The sequence below is a fragment of the Oncorhynchus keta genome, chromosome 27, assembly GCF_023373465.1.
Source record: "Oncorhynchus keta strain PuntledgeMale-10-30-2019 chromosome 27, Oket_V2, whole genome shotgun sequence".
Taxonomy (NCBI): Eukaryota; Metazoa; Chordata; class Actinopteri; order Salmoniformes; family Salmonidae; genus Oncorhynchus; species Oncorhynchus keta.
The window spans coordinates 30,361,130-30,381,257 of NC_068447.1; the positions used below are offsets into that span (position 1 = coordinate 30,361,130).

At 40.4% G+C, this 20,128-nt stretch overlaps 2 protein-coding genes across 4 annotated transcripts in view; both read left to right on the forward strand.

Annotated features, from left to right (window-relative positions):
- The first annotated feature begins 71 nt into the window (after nt 1-71).
- LOC118359776 (succinate dehydrogenase [ubiquinone] iron-sulfur subunit, mitochondrial) lies at nt 72-15,945 on the forward strand. Of its 2 annotated transcripts, none has more exons than XM_035738496.2 (8): nt 72-214; nt 13,080-13,213; nt 13,337-13,422; nt 13,619-13,755; nt 13,930-14,046; nt 14,414-14,515; nt 14,748-14,870; nt 15,095-15,945. In XM_035738496.2, the coding sequence occupies exons 2-8, from the start codon at nt 13,080-13,082 to the stop codon at nt 15,179-15,181; spliced, it is 786 nt and encodes a 261-aa protein (XP_035594389.1). In that variant the 5' UTR covers nt 72-214; the 3' UTR covers nt 15,182-15,945. The 2 variants fall into 2 exon arrangements, with proteins under 2 accessions (XP_035594389.1, XP_035594388.1); XM_035738495.2 differs by lacking the exon at nt 72-214 and adding an exon at nt 11,790-11,951.
- Nucleotides 15,946-16,418: 473 nt separating this feature from the next.
- The window catches only part of atp13a2 (ATPase cation transporting 13A2), a 35,166-nt gene continuing 31,456 nt past the window's right edge, over nt 16,419-20,128 (forward strand). For both annotated transcript variants that reach the window (XM_035738492.2, XM_052482146.1), the window contains exon 1: nt 16,419-16,574. In XM_035738492.2, coding sequence (XP_035594385.1) covers nt 16,547-16,574 — 28 coding nt within the window. In that variant the 5' untranslated portion in view covers nt 16,419-16,546. The remainder of the gene's footprint in view (nt 16,575-20,128) is intronic.

Here is a 20,128-nt window from a genome sequence, read left to right on the forward strand (position 1 = left end):
TGTGCAACATGAAAATATTCTCCCATTTACATTGTGTAATTTATTAACGGTCCCTAACTAGCCCCAGCTATAGGCAATCCAATGTCAAAACTACTTTGCCATGGTTGCACACCAGCTGGCTGAAGCTAATTGGCGAAAGAAGCCAGCTAGCACTAGCTAGCCTAGGCGACTTCAAGACAAGACCTGGTTAGGCTGTTTCAAGTTATCTAGAAGGGTGAGTGATGTACTGTGTACCGTTTTGGCAGACAATGTACAAACACTTGCCTTATGCAAGCACACACAAGCACGACACCCACATTAAACCACCCCACCAAGACAACTCTTGTTTGGCTTCAGTCTTGGCCACTGCATTTTTTAATGGTCAAGCCAGAATTGAGACCAAATCAGGAAGTTCAGCCCTCCTTCAATTGCAAAAGTGGTTGTGGTTTTTATGTGCACTACATCATCACACAGCCTTTTATCCTCAACAAGTCAGTTTGATGGAAACATCCCTCTGGGGGAAAAATTTACATTTTTTTATGTGGATTTTAGAATATTTGCATGAAAATCTGTTGGCAATTGGAAGGAAATGTAGCTACTGAGACAGAATAATCAATAGCCGTTTAATCGCATGACAAAACTTCATATTTTTTGCTTCAACATATTTCATATTGCTCCCTACCAATGTGTTTCAGTAGCTTCACTATCATTTTTTTAGGAGGGTCTTTTGGTTTGGTTGGGTCGTCACATTCCTGGTCCTTTGCTAGAGGTGTTTCAACTTTACTAGCATCTGCCTCCAGAGTGCCAGAGGTTTCCGTTGCACCACTGTGGAAACTGTAATTTCAGTCGCCTCAGAATCCTTGCCACAGCAGTTGCAAGGATCTCAGCTGCAGTTTCTATGTCAACCTTTGCTATAGTGGCCTCTGTCTCCTTGGCTACATGGGTTGCTGCGGCCTCAGTCACCCGGGCAGCGGGGGTTGCTGCAGCCTCAATCTCTGAGGCAGCGGGGGTTGCTGGGGCCTCAGTCTCCGGGGCAACGGGAGTTGCTGCGGCCTCAGTCTCCAGGGCAACAGGGGTTGCTGTAGCCTCAGTTTTCTTGGCAACAGAGGTTGCTTTGGACTTACAGGGGTTGCTGTGGCCTCTGTTTCTGCAACAACAGGGTTTGCTGCTGCCTCTGTTTTTGTGACAACAGGGGTTGCTGGCTTCTGTCTCCGTGGCAAGGAGGGTTTCTACTGCCTCTTTTTCCATGACAACAGGGGTTGCTGCCATCTCTGTCTCCACAACAATGTAGATCTCCTGGACAATGTAGGTTGCTGCGGCCTCACTCTCCTGGGCAATGGGAACTGCTGTGGCCTTGGTCTCCTTGGCAACAGTGGGTGCTGTGGCCTCTGAGTCTCAAGCAGTAGTCTCCTCAGTAACAACCTCTACAAGGGCTTCTGACTCCGGGGCTGCCTCTGCCTCCTGCACAACGACTGTAGGTTCAGATTCCTGGGTAATCACGTTTGATGTGACTTCTGCTTCCTTGGCAACAGCAGTTGCTGTGGCCTCTGACTCTACTGTAATGGCTTCTGACTCCTTGACTGCTTCTGTGGCTTCCAACTCTTGGGTGGTTTTAGTTGGAGCTGGTTCTTTTTTAAAGATAGGGGCTCTATCTGCAAGTACCTCAGCTTCTGTCTCCTGGGTGCAGACACATCAACCTCCTTTACCTCAGGCACTGCTACAGTCTCTGGAACAACAAATGCTGCAGCCTCTTCTGGTACATTCTTGATGATCTCTACCTTCGGCACCAATGAGATAGCAGTCTCAGTTTCCACACAAACCTCCACCACTTCTGCCTCTGAGGGCTGGAGCTGCAACTGCAACTATCTCAGTGACCATGGGGGTAGCAGCCTCTGCCTCCTTAACTAGGGTAACTGCCTCCTCGATAATGGCAGCTGCCTCTTCAACATTCACTAGCTCAGCTGCGGCCGGAGTGTTGGAGATGATGGCCTCTACGGCAGGGATGGGGGTAGCAGCCCCCACTTGGATGGTGGGGGCTGAATCCAGGGCCTGTGGTAGAGCCTCCTGCACCACTGTGAATCCTCTTGCACTCGCTGCTGCCACCTCCTTTGGCTTCACCACCCTGTGCATCGATCATAGCAGCAGCCTGACGTGGTATATGGATTGAACATCATCTTGTATCCTGTCCTGTTATTTAGACACAACTCAACCAACTAAATGGTTTGGATTAACTGAACAGGTCACATGTACTCACCAAACATGCCACACCCAGTTTAGAGATCTCACACCCCGACATGCCTGCTGCACGAATTGCAATGTCTGAACACTTTCTGGCCATAGTCAAACTGGGCCAATTAATTTTCCTGCAGGGGGATATAGGTTTGTGAAATAAACCTTCAACTCAACACGGTATTGTTTCATCAGAGCAATCATTCATCGAAAATAGATCTAGCTCATAAATATCACGTTGCACATTTGTAGTCATTACCAGAATCATTATGCCACTTATAGATAATGGAATTCTAGTACAAGTGGAGAATGGTTCACTCACTGTCTCCCTATGGTGGTGGGCTCCAGTACTAATCTGTAAACACTGGCATAAACCTGGGAAGAGAGAGATGGTATTATTCAAACATCTTTTTAGTCAAGTCAAGCTTTTCATACTCTTCCTCAAAACTAAAATATAATCACCATTGTAACTTGCTAGTGTAAAATCACTTGAAAGGAATACATTTTTACATGACAAAATGATTTTGGTTGGTACCAAATTGTTGCTGCTCTTTCTCTCCAGTGCGGTCAAGGAATGCGTTAAGGATGGCTCAGAGGTCCTCACTGATTTTCTCATGTAACACAAAGTAATCGACGTGATAAAATCAGCTGACATGTTAACTCTTGAAAGCATAATGTGCTTACCGTTTACTGGACTCACTGTGGATCTCTTGCGTAGGAATGCTTATGTTTCATCTACAAAGAGCAGGACGCTACAGATGAGACAACAGAATAGATTAGCAATTATAATTGCTTTATAAGAAACATTTGTGAAGTTATGTATTTATTATTATATTTGGGAGTAGGGGCTTGTTGATGGAATTTACATGTTTAAATGAATGATTACAATATTCCACCCTAAAATAAAAGTATTTAGTCAGCCACCAATTGAGCAAGTTCTCCCACTTAAAAAGATGAGAGGCCTGTAATTTTCATCATAGGTACACTTCAACTATGACAGGCAAAATGAGAAAAGAAATCCAGAAAATCACATTGTAGGATTTTTAATGAATTAATTAGCAAATTATGGTGGAAAATAAGTATTTGGTCAATAACAAAAGTTTATCTCAATACTTTTATATACCCTTTGTTGGCAATGACAGAGGTCAAACGTTTTCTGTAAGTCTTCACAAGGTTTTCACACACTGTTGCTGGTATTTTGGCTCATTCCTCCATGCAGATCTCCTCTAGAGCAGTGATGTTTTGGGGCTGTTGCTGGGCAACACAGACTTTCAACTCCCTCCAAAGATTTTCTATGGGGTTGAGATCTGGAGACTGGCTAGGCCACTCCAGGACCTTGAAATGCTTCTTACGAAGCCACTCCTTCGTTGCCCGGGTGGTGTGTTTGGGATCATTGTCATGCTGAAAGACCCAGCCATGTTTCATCTTCAATGCCCTTGCTGATGGTAGGCTTTGTTACTTTGGTCCCAGCTCTCTGCAGGTCATTCACTAAGTCCCCCCGTGTGGTTCTGGGATTTTTTTCTCACCGTTCTTGTGATCATTTTGACCCCACGGGGTGAGATCTCGCATGGAGCCCCAGATCGAGGGAGATTATCAGTGGTCTTGTATTTCTTCCATTTCCTAATAATTGCTCCCACAGTTGATTTCTTCAAACCAAGCTGCTTACCTATTGCAGATTCAGTCTTCCCAGCCTGGTGCAGGTCTACAATTTTGTTTCTGGTGTCCTTTGACAGCTCTTTGGTCTTGGCCATAATGGAGTTTGGAATGTGACTGTTTGAGGTTGTGGACAGGTGTCTTTTATACTGATAACAAGTTCAAACAGGTGCCATTAATACAGGTAACGAGTGGAGGACAGAGGAGCCTCTTAAATAAGAAGTTACAGGTCTGTGAGAGCCAGAAATCTTGCTTGTTTGTAGGTGACCAAATACTTATTTTCCACCATAATTTGCAAATACATTAATTAAAAATCCTACAATGTGATTTTCTGGATTATTTTTCCCTCATTTTGTCTGTCATAGTTGCAGTGTACCTATGATGAAAATTACAGGCCTCTCTCACAATTGGTGGCTGACTAAATACTTTTTTGCCCCACTGTAATTGTATGAAATTGATTAGAATCATAAAATTATTATTAATGATATGTGTAGTTTTAGTCAGAATTGAGGTAAAGCAATAGATCTGTACAATATGTCTTTACAGTATCTTAAACACAGGCTGTCTTACCAGAATCCGGTGCCGACCTGGCTAGGGGCCTCTGAGAGATTGGGGAAAGGACGGGAAGTACTTCCCACGGTCTCCCTATATTGAGGGAGGACGGGGAGGGATTCTCACGGCCTCCCCTAATCTTTATCGGATGGGTAGTGGGACAGTATGTGCGTAGGATACCTTCTGTTTGGGTGTGCAAAAGTTTGTGCGTAAGGAGCTAGTATAAAATGAATGGTTTTGTACAACGAACCAGCTTTCTCGCGAATAAACATTTTGACTATTTAGCTGGGCCTCTGTCTGTTTCATTCAACTAGTATCTTACAAATTCTGGGTTGCAGACCGAGTAGTTTAATTGAATTGGGTTGTGAACATTGAGAACATAATTCTCGTGACAGGGCTTTAAAGGGATATTTAAAAAATGTTCAACTTCATATTCATTATCTCCACCCAAACATCAACATGAGTGAAAATGGTGTGTTTCTATGATTTGTAGTAAAAAAGATAGAGGAAGATAACTGTTTCCAATAACATTATCAACCAATTAGTAGGCACTGCCTACTCATAATTGGTTAAAATCACACCGTTGATGTCATTGGAAACACTTATCTTCCTCTATCTTCTTTACTACAAAACATATAAATGCACAATTTTCAAATATGTTGATGTTGGGGTGGTGCTGGAGATGATGAATATGAAGTTGAAAAATTGTGACATTTCCCTTTAATATTGCAGCTAGATTGTGGGTTCTATCAATTGAATTGTCTGCATCATTTCACACCCATAGATCTTTACATATGGCTCTGATTTGACATGAACACCAATATGATTTGTGTCAATGAGTATCTGTAGATTTAACTTTTGACATTTAACATGACATAGTGCTAAGTGGATGAATGTCCTACCAAGCCGGCTTGTGCTGGTCAAGTCAAAGACCTTGTGCATGGCCGTGGCCCTGTCACAGCCTTTGGGGGCTACGTCTCCACCTGTCATGGTGGCGTAATCCATCCCAGAATGGAGGGCCAATTTCTGAAGGGCAACTTAACGTAACAGACCATCGGTCAGTATTCATAGTGGATGTAGAAAGTGTGACCCTGTTGACAATAGACCGCTCTTGTGGTGACTGTACTGTATGTTGCCGTGAAGTTAATATCCTGCACCTAACCAATACCATTTAAGAATGTTAAACCATTTTTCATTATTCTAGTAAAGCACATATTAAACTATACTAACAGGTTTATACTAAATGTCATTCAAAAGCATTATAAAGCATATAAATAGGTCTATGTCTGGATTTGATTAGAGCTTTGATTAAAAATGCAAGCATGATGATACCTGAGCCGGGTAAGCCATTAAATACATGAAATACATTTTATGAGCCCTACATGAAATACATTTAATGAGCCCATGCCCACAAAAGTCTAAATGATTGTGCCGTTATCCAATACACATATGATATAGACTACTGCACATTAAGCACAGAAAAACTCAGTCTCTATTTTACGAAATTTACTTGTACAAAGATTTCTGATTGAAAGGCCGTTTTTTCTGCCTTGAGCTGCTCGTAAACTGTAGCCTACACCTTTCTGTAACTACAGTTGGAGCTCGCCGAGTCATGAGCGTCTGTCTGCGCACAAGGCCATCTACTCGAGCGCAGTTGCGCACTGAAGGCCAGGAGCGGAGAAGCGGTTGCCAGATGGAAAAACCTGATGCACAACGTCTACTGGTCGCTGCGCAACTGTGCTAAAATACCTCTAAAAACCGGCATTGTGTATATGTTACTATGCCTGCTCTTTACGCAATGCCACCCTAGATTAAATAGGCTGAATGATCAATGGGTGAGTGAATTGTCTTTGCTTTATGCCCCCTTGGTATTTCTCTTTGCGTTTGGGCAACTGAGATATATTGTTATGTTTTTATTGTTGATCTCTTGTAATGTGCGACCAAACCCTGGGCCGGTGGATACCATGCAATCTCTACCGACTCCCTACGATTTTAAAAACAGAGCAGGTTTTTGGCCTCTTGTATATTTTTTGGGAAAATAGACTTCTGACATTAACATACATGTTTAGAATATCGGCCAATACGACAAATGCAGACCTAATGGTTTTATCAGAAACTTGGCTAAAGAAATGTGGGGGACGATGGCGCACACGCGCAGCCGGTTTGGGTTCCGTAAAGGCAATAGACACTAAAAAGTCTGCAGTTCCAGACAACCTGTATCCCCACCTCTTAAAGATAGCAGCTGGTATTATTACAAACTCCCTATCCTGGCCAAGGTCTATGAATCCCTAGTGAACTTCTTCATTGAAAAGAACATACTGAGCGTGGTTCAGTCTGGCTTTAGATCGGGGCACAGCACCACAACTGCAAATATGGCAGTGGCAAATGCACTTGATAAAAAGCAACGTTGTGCTGCTCTGTTTGTTAAATGTATCAAATGCATTTGATTCAGTTGACCATGAATTATTGCTAGCTAGACTCAGTAACATTTGTTTCAGTGAAGGGGCAGTAAATTGGTTTAGGAACTATCTTTCTGACAGAACACAATATACTGACGATCACAAATCTAGCTTTCTTGAGATTAATAGAGGTGTGCCCCAGGGTTCCATTTTATCTCCTGTGTTCTCAATTTGTATTAATGAGTTGGGAAATGGGATACAACCAGCAAAGTTACATCTCTATGCAGAGGATAGTCATATATTCATGTGCTCCTTCTCTGGTTCAGGCTGTTGAAGAGCTCCAGACTGCATTTCTGTCACTCCAGGCCTTCCTTTATGGTTTCTAACTGGTCTTGAATGTACAAAAACATCATACAAATACCTAGCTATATGGTTGGATGACAAGTTGTCCTTTAAAGTTCATATGGATAATCTTGTGAAGAAGCTTAAATTGAAATTGGGTTTTTATTTTCCTAATAAGGCTTGCTTAGGGAAAGAAAGAAGCTTGTTCAGGCCACTTTTCCCTCTAATTGATTACGTTGACTTGATATATATGCATGCAACCTCCTCCGTCTTACAGGGACTGGACTCTGTTTATCATGCATCCTTGCGCTTTATTACAAATGCCAAGTCACTCACCCACCATTGCACCTTGACCCAAATAGTAGGTTGGCCCTCACTTTATATGCACAGTAAGTTACATTTGTATGTGTTCATCTACAAAGCCCTTTTGGGTAAACTCCCTCTGTAGTCTGGTCTCCTTCACCACGAGCAGTAACTATACCCGGTCTACTAGGTGGTTTCTACCTTACTTAAAGTCCCCAAGACATTCACAGTATTAGTTAAGACTGCCTTCTGTTCTTGTGCACTAGAGGCATGGAATAGTCTACAATCCATGCTTCATCTAGATATGTTAGTGCCACTGAATGAATTTAAAATATTGATTGGAGACTCTTATGGAGTTGATGGCGAGATAAAGCCTGCGAGAGAGCGCTCTCGCGTGCACAGATAGGCCGCTTTAAAACAATGCGGCTGCAATTTAAAAATGTATTCTTTTTTACAATTAAATAGTGACTCCAAAAGACAGATGGAGATGGGTAAATTAGATGAGCATTCTGTCTTTATATTACTGTAGCATAGACTATGCTGCACCAAATGTTGGCCTACCTGTCACAAGAAAAAAAAGTTCCCATGAGATGATGGTTCTACATGCCTGTCTCCACCCTGAGCGTTGCTGATTCATTATGGAGAGGATGTATAGAAGCCAGACATTGCATATAATTTATCAGATTCATTTTATGCCAAACTTTATCAAAATAAAGTTGCTACTCAATATATGCTCCCAACAATTTGATGGATAAACCTAACAACTGCTCTCGCATGCTTGCCAGATCAAGTGCCTCTTTCGCATGGCCTATAGAGTTGAGGTGGAAACATGATTAAGACACTTCTCTTTCAGTTTGTAACTTGATACTACGAGTTTGGCTGTGCCTTTGGGGAACAACATTAATTATTTAGCTTCAAGATTTATGACAAAATTTTTGCCATTAATTCACAAACAATACCACTTTCTGTAATGAGTCGCAAGCTTTGGACATCTATTCCTCAAAAGTACTGATTAATGTACACTAGTCTCATTAGCTGGGGGACAAGGTTAATGTACACAGGATGACCGTATGTGCCAAACTGACATTTATTGGCTTAATATACACCCCCATACTGTATATGCAACAGCATGCCATAGGTCTAGATCATGGATGGGCAATAGCTCAATCAGCTGGGGTCTCAACTTTACTGTTGCACGAGGTGCAATTTTGAAATTTGGGTGTGCATCAGCAGTTTTTCTCTTTATGTTAGTCACTGACAGTCACTCAATTAGCCCATGTCAGCTATTTTTTTTAAAATTGGTAAATGTGTCTAGCGGCCTGCTACCTAAACTTAATCATGGTAGTAATCAAGGAGGAATTACTGACCGGAGGGTCCCTATTGATTTTGTTAGTCACTCTTACTCAGATATCATATTCAAAACTTCAAACATTTCTCTCCACCCTATGACAAAATGTGTAGAATAGCAAGAAATTAGCTTTGAAATAGTTATTTTTTTCCTCTACATTCCATTGCAAAATGTGTAGAATTGCAGGAAATGTACTTTCAACCTAAACATTTCTCTGGCTGCTGTCAAGAGAGGGACCACTAAAATGTTTTGCTTATTGGGGTACGCAGTCCCTCAAGCCTATGCGGCCACTCAGTGGTCTAGATGCAGGTCACACATGCTCTTTGAACACATTGACAGGAATGTGTCTTGAACAAGTGGAAGGACAGACAACATCCCCATGAAGAACACCTTTGTTCTTTCAATCACTGACACGCCCACCAAAGCCTGTCGCAGATAGTATGTTGATCCAGTCGACTCTAGTTCATGCCATACTGTATAGTATATAGTTGATTGACGTTAAATGTATATTTGTTGAGGTAGTCAGTTGTTTCATTGTTCATATTCTGCAACGATATCGCAATGGTATATTTGCGTATTATAGAGCTCACAAGCTTGTAGTCCTAAAACAATTAAATTATTTACCTCTAGTTCATTCAGCCATTCATATGGGCAAAATTAATGGAGAAAGAATAGGGTTTGGGAATAAACACAGGCTTATGACATGTTATAACTTTTTGTTCTATGAGATATCAGTCAGTTAACATGACCTTTATGAATTATTAAAAATTTGTGTGTGATTACATATCCTCAAATTCAGCTGATTTTAAGATTATCATAGAACTAAACGTTTAAGATTTCCGAAAACTGTTTACCACAGACCTTATATTCAGCGTTTATCCAAAAACTACATTTTCCAATAAGCTTTGTTCAACGAACCATAGCGGAGTTAGTGCCTACAAAAAGATGCCATTACTATTGCTCTTTCTGTATCTTTGCCCTTTCTGTATCTTTGCCCTTCATTGAGACTGTACCCTACACTGTGACGTGGTAAGGTTGGACCAAGGTGCAGAGAAGAGACCAGATGAGGAATCAGTGGTTAAGGATAAACATAATACTTTACTAAGATTTGGTAGCCGCCGGATCACAGTAGACTTTAAAAAACAGCAAACACTAAGTCTCAAACTCACTCAGGAAATGAACGCACACAGTAAACAATTCAAGCTTCTGCAAAGGACCACAAAAAGCACACTTATTTTAACAGGGACACAATCATGAAATATGGTTTCAGGAGGAACCATGACATACACACTGTTCACTGTGTTCATGCTTATCTCTGGTGGTGTGTGGCAATGGCTCTCTCCAGACCAGCCAGAGTGTAATGGGTATCTTTTAAGTAGGCTCTGTTGACAATGGTATGCCATGGGGTTTGGGCACAGCATGCCCATGCAATGAGATGGATAGATGGTTGTTATGCAACCGCATGTAATACAACTAAGTTCATCCCAATGAAAATATTATAATAAGGCACATATTACATTGTCAACCATTTAGGCACATTGGGCTGGGGAAGTGGAATAGGTCTACCTTCTTGAGGAGAGATTATGAAATTGTCTGAGCACAGCAACACACATGAAGTGATGGTGGTGACCACCAATATAATACAATAAATAAGAATTAGGGGATATATAGATTTTAGGATGTCCATAATCGCAGACTCTTTAAACATCCACGATAACCTGAATATGTACAGTACCAGTCAAAAGTTTAGTTATTTTTACTATTCTCTACATTGTAGAATAACAGTGAAGACATCAAAACTATGAAATAACACATGGACTCATGTAGTAACCAAAGAAGTGTAAAGCAAATCAAAATATATTTTATATTTGAGATTATTCAAAGTAGCCACCCTTTGCCTTGCTGACAGCTTTGCGTACTTTTGGCTTTCTCTCAACCAGCTTCACTTTGAATGCTTTTCCAACAGTCTTGAAGGAATTTCCACATATGCTGAGCATTTGTTGGCTGCTTTTCCTTCACACTGCGGTCAAACTCATCCCAAACTCATCCCAAACTATCTCAATTGGGTTGAGGTCGGGTGATTGTGGAGGCCAGGTCATCTGATGCAGCACTCCGTCCCTCTCCTTCTTGATCAAATTGCCCTTATACAGCCTGGGGGTGAGTTGGGTCATTGTCCTGTTGAAAAACAAATGGTAGTCCCATTAAGTGCAAACCAGATGGGATGGCATATCGCTGCAGAATGCTGTGGTAGCCATGCTGGGCCTTCCGAGTGGCGCAGTGGTCTTAGAATTGCATTGGTATACATTTTATATGCATGTGTAGGCTATATGCTTAAAGCACAACACAAGAGTGCAACAAAGTTACCAATGCAATATATTTTCATTACCCTTGATTAAATTGTGTGATTTCAAATTTGACAAAGAATGCAGCTAGCAATACATATATATTATATCTGACAATAATAACCTTCTACAGTGAGCTCAAGGTATTAGGACAGACACATTTTTGTTGTTTTGGCACTGTTCTCCAGCACTTTGGATTTGAAATTATACAATGACTAGGAGGTTAAAGTGCAGACTGTCATCTTTTTAATTTGAACAGTTTAGAAATTATAGCAAGTTACAGATGCACAAATATCATACCCCCAAGACATGCCATTTCAGAATGTCCCCAGTGAAAGTTGTGACCCTGGGTTTTTATTTTATTTTTACAGTTCATCCAATATGGATGAAAATAGCCTCATATTAAAGCTGACAGTCTGCACTTTAACCTCACAGTTATTGTATCATTTCAAATGGAATGTGCTGGAGTACAGAGCCAAAACAACAACAACAAAATGTGTTACTGTCCCAATACTTTTGGAGCTCACTGTATATAACCGACACCCCGTCTAAGCAATGAGAGTTGTAAAAGAGTCTGACATAATAACCTGCAGTGCACGCATAGCTTTCAGTAAGTAGGCTACTCCTGAGTCTTGACATAAACTGACGTCATGCTTGGGGCGGGACAGCGACAAGATACATAAACTGGAACAGGCACCGCGCTGTATCGGTTAGAATATTCAACCTGAAAATATAAGCATGTCGGTCGTGTGCACCTCTTTAGCCCGAAACGCCGTGGCATTACGGAACACTGGGGCGATGGTGGTAAGTAAAGGAGAAAAATAATGAAGTTGGGGAATGGAAAGAAAAGACCTATGACTGGGATAGGTAGACCGCCTGCCTGCCTGGCCATGAAACGTGTTTTTACTAGCTGTCAATAGGTCCATGTCTGGTTTATCGCATGGCTTCAAATAGTATGCTGTTGTTCATATGGTTTACTAGACAGTTCCTCTAAAAAGAACTCACAAACTGTTGTCAATTGGAGGTTTACCTTACATCAGAGTAAAGCACGGTAGAAAAATCAAATAAGCTATTCTTTAATTTGAGTAACTTTGTTAAAGTAAATAATAATATATTCAGTTACGAAATATGATTTGCCTAATCGATTTTGAAATAGAGCATGTTTCAGTTAGGTTTATAGGCCTATGCATCTTTTGTGAACGACTGTTGCGCAAATTGTGTTTCAGATTAGAGATTTTTTTCATATAATTGTTCAATTGTTTTTCATAAATTCGTTTTTATTTTTAAGAACAGCGTTACTCTTAACCTAAGGTTTATTTATCCTTATCGAACGTATTGTGGACAAAATGTTAGTTATGAAACTTGAAATTGAGGGTGATATAACAACTCAGAGCAGTACATATGTCCTACCGCCAGAGGGAAATGTCTACCTTGTTATGAAAGTAGATATTTTCCTTTAGCGTAAAACCCCCATATGAATATACAACTGTCTTTTTGACATACGGTAGATATTTTTTATTTCCGACTGAAATCCATTTTAATTTCAGTTGATCTATTGTGTAAATCTGGTGTAGTATATGTTCACTCACCCCATGTCTTGCCTATCTATTGACATCAAAGCAAAGCCCATAAACAGCTGTATGAATCAAATTCAAATCAAATTTTATTTGTCAGATGCTTCGTAGACTAACAGTGAAATGCTTACAGGACCTTTTCCAACAATGCAGAGTTAAAGACAATATTAAAAAATATAATAAAACATGTAAATTGTGAATAACAAATAAAAATAACATGTACAAATAACATGGCTATATATAGGGAATAGTATTAGTTACTAAAACCAGCATTTAACACCAAAAACACTAATGTAAGCCTAATTTAAAAATGTAATTCCTCCTACATTGATACATGTTGTCTATGTCTCGTCTCCAGATGGTGCGCTATGCACAGACCGCAGCCGCCCCGGCATCTGAGCCCAGGATCAAGAAGTTCCAGATCTACCGCTGGGACCCAGACACAATGGGGGATAAGCCACGCATGCAGACATATGAAATTGACCTCAAGAAGTAAGTACAACGACAGAAAGGGTCTTCAGTTGTTTAAAACCAGCGTATAGTCTGCATTGATGGAATCCATCTCATTGATTTAATATCTGCATTGTTAACAAATCCTTCTCCCTACTATTACAGCTGTGGCCCCATGGTTTTAGATGCCCTCATTAAAATCAAGAATGAGATGGACCCCACGCTCACATTCAGACGCTCCTGCAGAGAGGGTAAGGCATGAAGAGCAATTTACAGAGTGGAGAGAAAAGTCGGTGTCATCACTATAGGTAGAAAGTAGAAATCATAAAATATAGACCTATAGATATGTATCCTATTCTACAATGACAGAGCGTCATGAAATATGAAATGAGCGTTGGTGTGGAGTTGTCCTTTTCAGTAGTGTGATATACATGCATCTTGCTTTAGGTATCTGCGGCTCATGTGCCATGAACATCAACGGAGGCAACACACTGGCCTGCTTAAATAAAATAGACATCAATACCAGCAAACCAATCAAAATTTACCCACTCCCACACATGTACGTTGTCAAAGATCTGGTGCCGGTGAGTATTATGGTTACATTTAGAAGTAAATGAATACTGATGATTATAGCTGCATCAAAAAAGTAACAAATCTAAAATACAAACACTGAATAAAACAATGCAATGTTTAGTCACCATGTGGTAGCCTATATTTTGTTGACTAAGGGTGTACATGTATTGTGTGTGCCTCTACAGGACATGAGTAATTTCTATGCCCAGTACAAGTCCATTGAGCCCTTCCTGAAGAAGAAAGATGAGTCTCAGGAGGGCAAGGAGCAGTACCACCAGACTGTGGAAGACAGGCAAAAGCTGGTACATATTTCATCCCCTGGCCATTGGCAGCAGATTTCAGTAGCTATACTATCAATGCATCATATGCAATTTCCATGTCTAGTCTGAAACACAAGTACATATACCCATTTGATTAGGCTATCAGAAAGGGACAATGTACTATTTTGTAGGGTTGACGTAATCTAGTCACTTGAACCAATTTAATTTGCTGCATTGAAACCTTGTCTCGCCCTTGAAGGAAATCATTTTATACACGTGAACCAATTTGCCACACCTTTCTGGCATTTCAACTTACCACTTTGTATATTTGAACATATGTTATATTGTTAGAGCGCAAGGAGTTTTCTTGACAAAATAAATGTGATCTCTGATTGTCCTCCTCTCCCAGGACGGTCTGTATGAGTGCATTCTCTGTGCCTGCTGTAGCACCAGCTGCCCTAGTTACTGGTGGAATGGAGATAAGTATCTGGGCCCTGCTGTCCTCATGCAGGTATGTATTGGGTTTTTAGTCAATATAGGAATCTGTTTTTTTATGCTTTTACTTTTTTGACAGGGAGAACCAATGTCTGTCTGAAAACAAAGTAAAGCTGACGTGTGAATGCATTTTCAACAGGCATATAATTGGATGATTGATTCACCTAATGAGTTTGTCTGGCATCTCCATCCCAGGGATTAGCATTTTATGTCAATTAATCTGATTAATGTGTTTCCTTCCTCAACAGGCCTATCGTTGGATGATTGATTCACGTGATGAGTTCACAGAGGAACGACTGTCGAAGCTCCAGGACCCCTTCTCTCTCTACCGCTGTCACACAATCATGAACTGCACTAAGACATGCCCCAAGGTACACTCAACATCTGAATAGACTGCATCTGGTTTAGCCTTCATTTGCTAAACCAAACCACCATTTCTAAATACAGTAATAAGACTAGTGTAGAGTTCAGCACAGTGGACTTCAGACCATTTATACAACTCATGCAGTGTAAAGGTAGTTATCGCCGATCCCTTTCTGTCATGTTACTCATCTTTCCATCTTTATTTACCTTTTATTTTGTATTAATTCCACAGGGACTCAATCCAGGAAAGGCTATTGCTGAGATCAAGAAAATGATGGCAACATATAAAGAGAAAGTCATTAGCCCTGTGAACATTTGATAACCACCAGACTTGAAATCCACTAGTAATGACTCTAATGCTGAATTTTCGATTAAACATTAGCCCTTCAACAGTGTCTGTCCCTTTCATTAGGCTTCGCACATGAAAAAAGATACAGGCAGCCTAGAAGATACTGCTGATTTTATATATATATGTGAGAGTGGAATAACTGCTCCTCCTAGAAATGTTTTTTTCTTCTTCTAAAAATACATACAAAAGTAATGTTTGATGTGGTGATAGAGCTTATTACTCAGTGTGTGTGTAGATTGTACAGCAGAGGTTGGCACCAGGTACTGGCCTACAAGTATTTAAGATTTGGGGGGGGATTTTAGTTTTTGGAGAAAAAAATCCTAAAACCACCAGGAATTCAGCAAAAAATGTGTTTCGTTTAGGAAATCTGTTCAAGTATTCCCATTAATAAAAAAATATGTGATCGTGTCTCAATGTAATCAGGGTCTGAAAATATTGCTATTTCAAATACAATCTCTTTTGGTGCTTAGTTGTGGTCAATTTGCAGTGTATAAATTATTTTTAATTCTGTTCCGGCACCCCCGACTATCCACTTCTACAAAAATCAGCCAACAGCTGATTCTAGTTGCCTACCCATGTTGTGCAGCCTTATAACCACATTATGGGATGATGAGCTCTGGACCACAATTTGATGTTTGTTCATTGGATATACTGTATGTATATACATAATATTTTAAGGAAAACGAGTTAAATGTTATTTTAAATGCTTATCAATAAAGGAAGTAGAATTAAAACAGGCTTTGGAGATGTCTTAATTTACCATTAACACATTGATAGGTTTCATGAACGAAACTGAAATGGTTTAGTTGATTTTTAAAAGGATTGATACTTAATCTGGTTAATGGCTGTTAGAATAGTTTTTGGGCCAAAGATCTACTCGGAATGCAAGTATGTTTTCGAAACTATGATTTATCATTGTCTCATGGGGAATGGAGTTGGGAAAAATGTATGTTACATCTCGTAAATATTGTATGGCGAAATTTGATTTCATGTCTAGGTGTGGGGCTCTATTTTGGTGGCAACGCCCCCGAAAAGATCTCCCCTGTCATTTTCAGATTATATACACTATGCTTACTGATCAAAATAAACAAAAACAAACCACATTGCATACCAACCCCTATTTATTAACTTTTTGTTGTTGAATGAACTCTTGTTTTATTATTGTTAAACTATTCGTGGGCTTCCGTAGAAATGCGTTTGGTGTCACATGACGGGATAGAGAGTCAAAACGGAAGATAACGGTTTCGCTAGTATCGGGTACTTGTTGTGATAGTCAAAGACATTTTGCCAGTTCTATGACTGGCAACTAATTATGGTATCGATTACTAAATTATCATGACTAAAGGAAGGATGGACACGCTTGGTGAGTTTTGCAGTATGGCCGTTACGCCACCCCCTGACAATCCTGCTTGGGGAATGAACATAGGATCTAACGTTAATGTATGTAGCTACCAAATTTAGCTGATTAAACTCAACGATTTATGTTGGAGTTGAGCGGTACCTAGCGTGGGCGGACTGAAGTGCAGACGTCACATAAAATGCATTTTAAAAATATTTATTTGATTTCAGCACCCCAAAAATAGCCCGAAATTACACATGACATTGTTCTGGGTGCTGAAAGTAGTTTCAGATAGAAACGGAATTGTATGACGTCAGAGTTCCGCCCACACCAGTCGCCGCTCAACTCCAACATACATCGTTGAGCTGAGTCGGCTAGGAACTAGCAAACTCTTGTGTTACTTTCACCAACAGAAGTGGTGGTGAAGTCACATTTAGAATTAGAAGCTAGGTACTAACGTTAACTAGAATGCTAGATACTGTATGCTAGCTAGCTAAAGTAGTGACGTGTACTAGCTAACCTAGCTCGTGTGTACTAGCTAGCTGCAATAGCAACCGTGGTTAATATAACGCCCTGGACCAGATCTAGTGCCTAGCACACTGACACCACAGAGTTTCTAAACCCTGAGCGCATCTGTTTTGAGGTTCGCAGACCACACGGAGTTGGCACCTATAATCTGCAGCTGAATGCTTCTCTGCAGTATTTGTATTGGAAAACTGTTGTTGAGCTACAAACTAATCCAACATTTTGCTTTTGGGAAATGTGCAAAGTCGGTGTTGACCAGCTGTAGCAACCGTAGCTGAACCATTTATTGTGAACAACAGTTGTAGCTAACTGACACTGCAGGTTGTTTACCTCTTGTGTTTAGCTATGGGAGTTGCCGGTTTAAAACTCTCTCACAACTCACCTGTCAAGGCACAATCAGTTTTATAATAATTAATTTGGAATGAATAGGATTTAGCTCAACAAAATTGAACTATGATTATGATTGAATTATGATTATTTTTAAAACTGCATGCACAACTAAATCTTTCTCTCATGATTAAATGATCATGATACATGGTCTACAACAGCACAAGCTGAATTTGCTAACATGTGACAACTCCAGCCATGCCTCTCCAGTAAGGGCTGAATCATGATCTAGTCCTGATTCCTTGAACCCTCTCAGTGTAGTGATTGTGGGAACAGCCTGTGCCAATTAGCCTAAGCCTGGGCCTCTTGGCAGAAGTAGTAGCACACATGCAGGGAAGTTACTGACCAACACTTTGACAGGTCTCCGTGTGGCAATCAATATTTGTTTGCTTTTGACCTACTGTAAGGCACGTGCACAAGACAAGTACATTATGTATTTTATTTATTTACTTCACCTTTATTTAACCAGGTAGGCAAGTTGAGAACAAGTTCTCATTTACAATTGCAACCTGGCCAAGATAAAGCAAAGCAGTTCGACACATACAACATAGTTACACATGGAGTAAAACAAACATACAGTCAATAATACAGTAGAAAATAAGTCTATACAATGTGAGCAAATGAGGTGAGATAATGGAGGTAAAGGCCAAAAAAAGGCTATGGTGGTGAAGTAAATACAATATAGCAAGTAAAACACTGGAATGGTAGATTTGCAGTGGAAGAACTTGCAAATAAGAGAGATAAATAATGGGGTGCAAAGAAGCAAAATAAATACAGTTGGGGGAGAGGTAGTTGTTTGGGCTAAATTATACATGGGCTATGTACAGGTGCAGTAATATGTGAGCTGCTCTGACAGCTGGTGCTTAAAGCTAGTGAGGGAGATAAGGGTTTCCAGTTTGAGATTTTTGTAATTCGTTCCAGTCATTGGCAGCAGAGAACTGGAAGGAGAGGCGGCCATCTTCTGACATAAAACCCAGTCTCTTCCACTCCTTATATTCTATGCTTCTGATCTATCAATTATTTAATCTCAATGTTCAAAGTTTATCCCAAATCCAACAATATGTTTGGGGACTCTTCCAAATGCATTTTGGTGAACACCAAACGGCCACTCTTCTGGCCACTCTTCCATAAAGCCCAACTCTGTGGAGTGTACGGCTTAAAGTGGTCCTATGGACAGATACTCCAATCTCCGCTGTAGAGCTTTGCAGCTCCCTCAGGGTTATCTTTGGTCTCTTTGTTGCCTCTCTGATTAATGCCATCCTTGCCTGGTCCATGAGTTTCAGTGGGTGGCCCTCTCTTGGCAGGTTAGTTGTGGTGCCATATTATTTCAATTTTTTAATACTGGATTTAATGGTGCTCTGTGGGATGTTCAAAGTTTTCAATATTTTTTTATAACCCAACCCTGATCTGTACTTCTCCACAACTTTGTCCCTGACCTGTTTGGAGAGCTCCTTGGTCTTCATGTGCCGCTCGCTTGGTGGTGCCCCTTGCTTGGTGATGTTGCAGACTCTGGGGCCTTTCAGAACAGGCGTACATGTAGTGAGATCATGTGACACTTAGATTGCACACAGGTGGACTTTATTTAACTAATTATGTGACTTCTGAAGGGAATTGGTTGCCCCAGATCTTATTTAGGGGCTTCATAGCAAAGGGGGTGAATACATATGCACGCACCATGTTTTCTGTGTTTTTTTCATTTTTTAAAATTTAATTTCACCAATTTGGACTATTACACTATTACATGTCCATTACATGAAATCCAAATACAAATCGATTTAAATTACAGGTTGTAGCACAACCAAATATGAAAAACGCCAAGGGGAATGAATACTTTTGCAAGGCACTGTACTCTTATATTCTCCACTCGTCAAAGCCAGAAGAGGACTGGCCACCCCTCAGAGCCTGGTTCCTCTCTAGATTTCTTTGCTGGGTTCCTGCCTTTCTAGGGAGTTATTCCTAGCCACCGTGCTTCTACATCTGCATTGCTTGCTGCTTTGGGGTTTTAGACTGGGTTTCTGTAAAAAGGGCTTTATAAATACATTTGATTGATTGAAATTTCAATTTCATTTTATGTCCAACAATGAAAATTCAACAACAAAACAACTTGAGGCGGCAAATAAAACCACCCTCAGCAGTTGGGCCTAGTCTTATGCAAGGAGCATTTTTTTCTCTTACCCTGGATTTACGAGTTCCTGGGTGTGGGAGATAGAGATGGTATCAGATTTAACATTTGCTGAGGGCTTTGGAGGAATGACTGGTTTTACCTCTCAGTATTCGTAGGTCTCGTGAGCTCAGATTTCTGCCCAGTGCTGTCACTTTTAGCACTATAATTTCCTGTGTCTTCAACTGGAAATGAACATATTAGGTTTTACTGAAGAAGTGGAACTTAGGGGCATTCATTATGAGCTACTTAGTGTGAACATTTTATTGAAGAAAAGATGAGCAATGGTAAGATAAAATATAACGAAATATCAAACTTTTAATTGGTTCAGTCAATGGTGTGGAGGAACAGGATTATGTTAACATTGACCTAGATGACACACACTATAATAAACTTAACAGAATAGCCTAGTTCCTCTTTGCGTTAGCCCTGAAACTACTGTAGGCAGCATGATCCAGATGTTTAGGATTCTTGTGCAATGTCAATTGAATAGCTACTTGAAGCC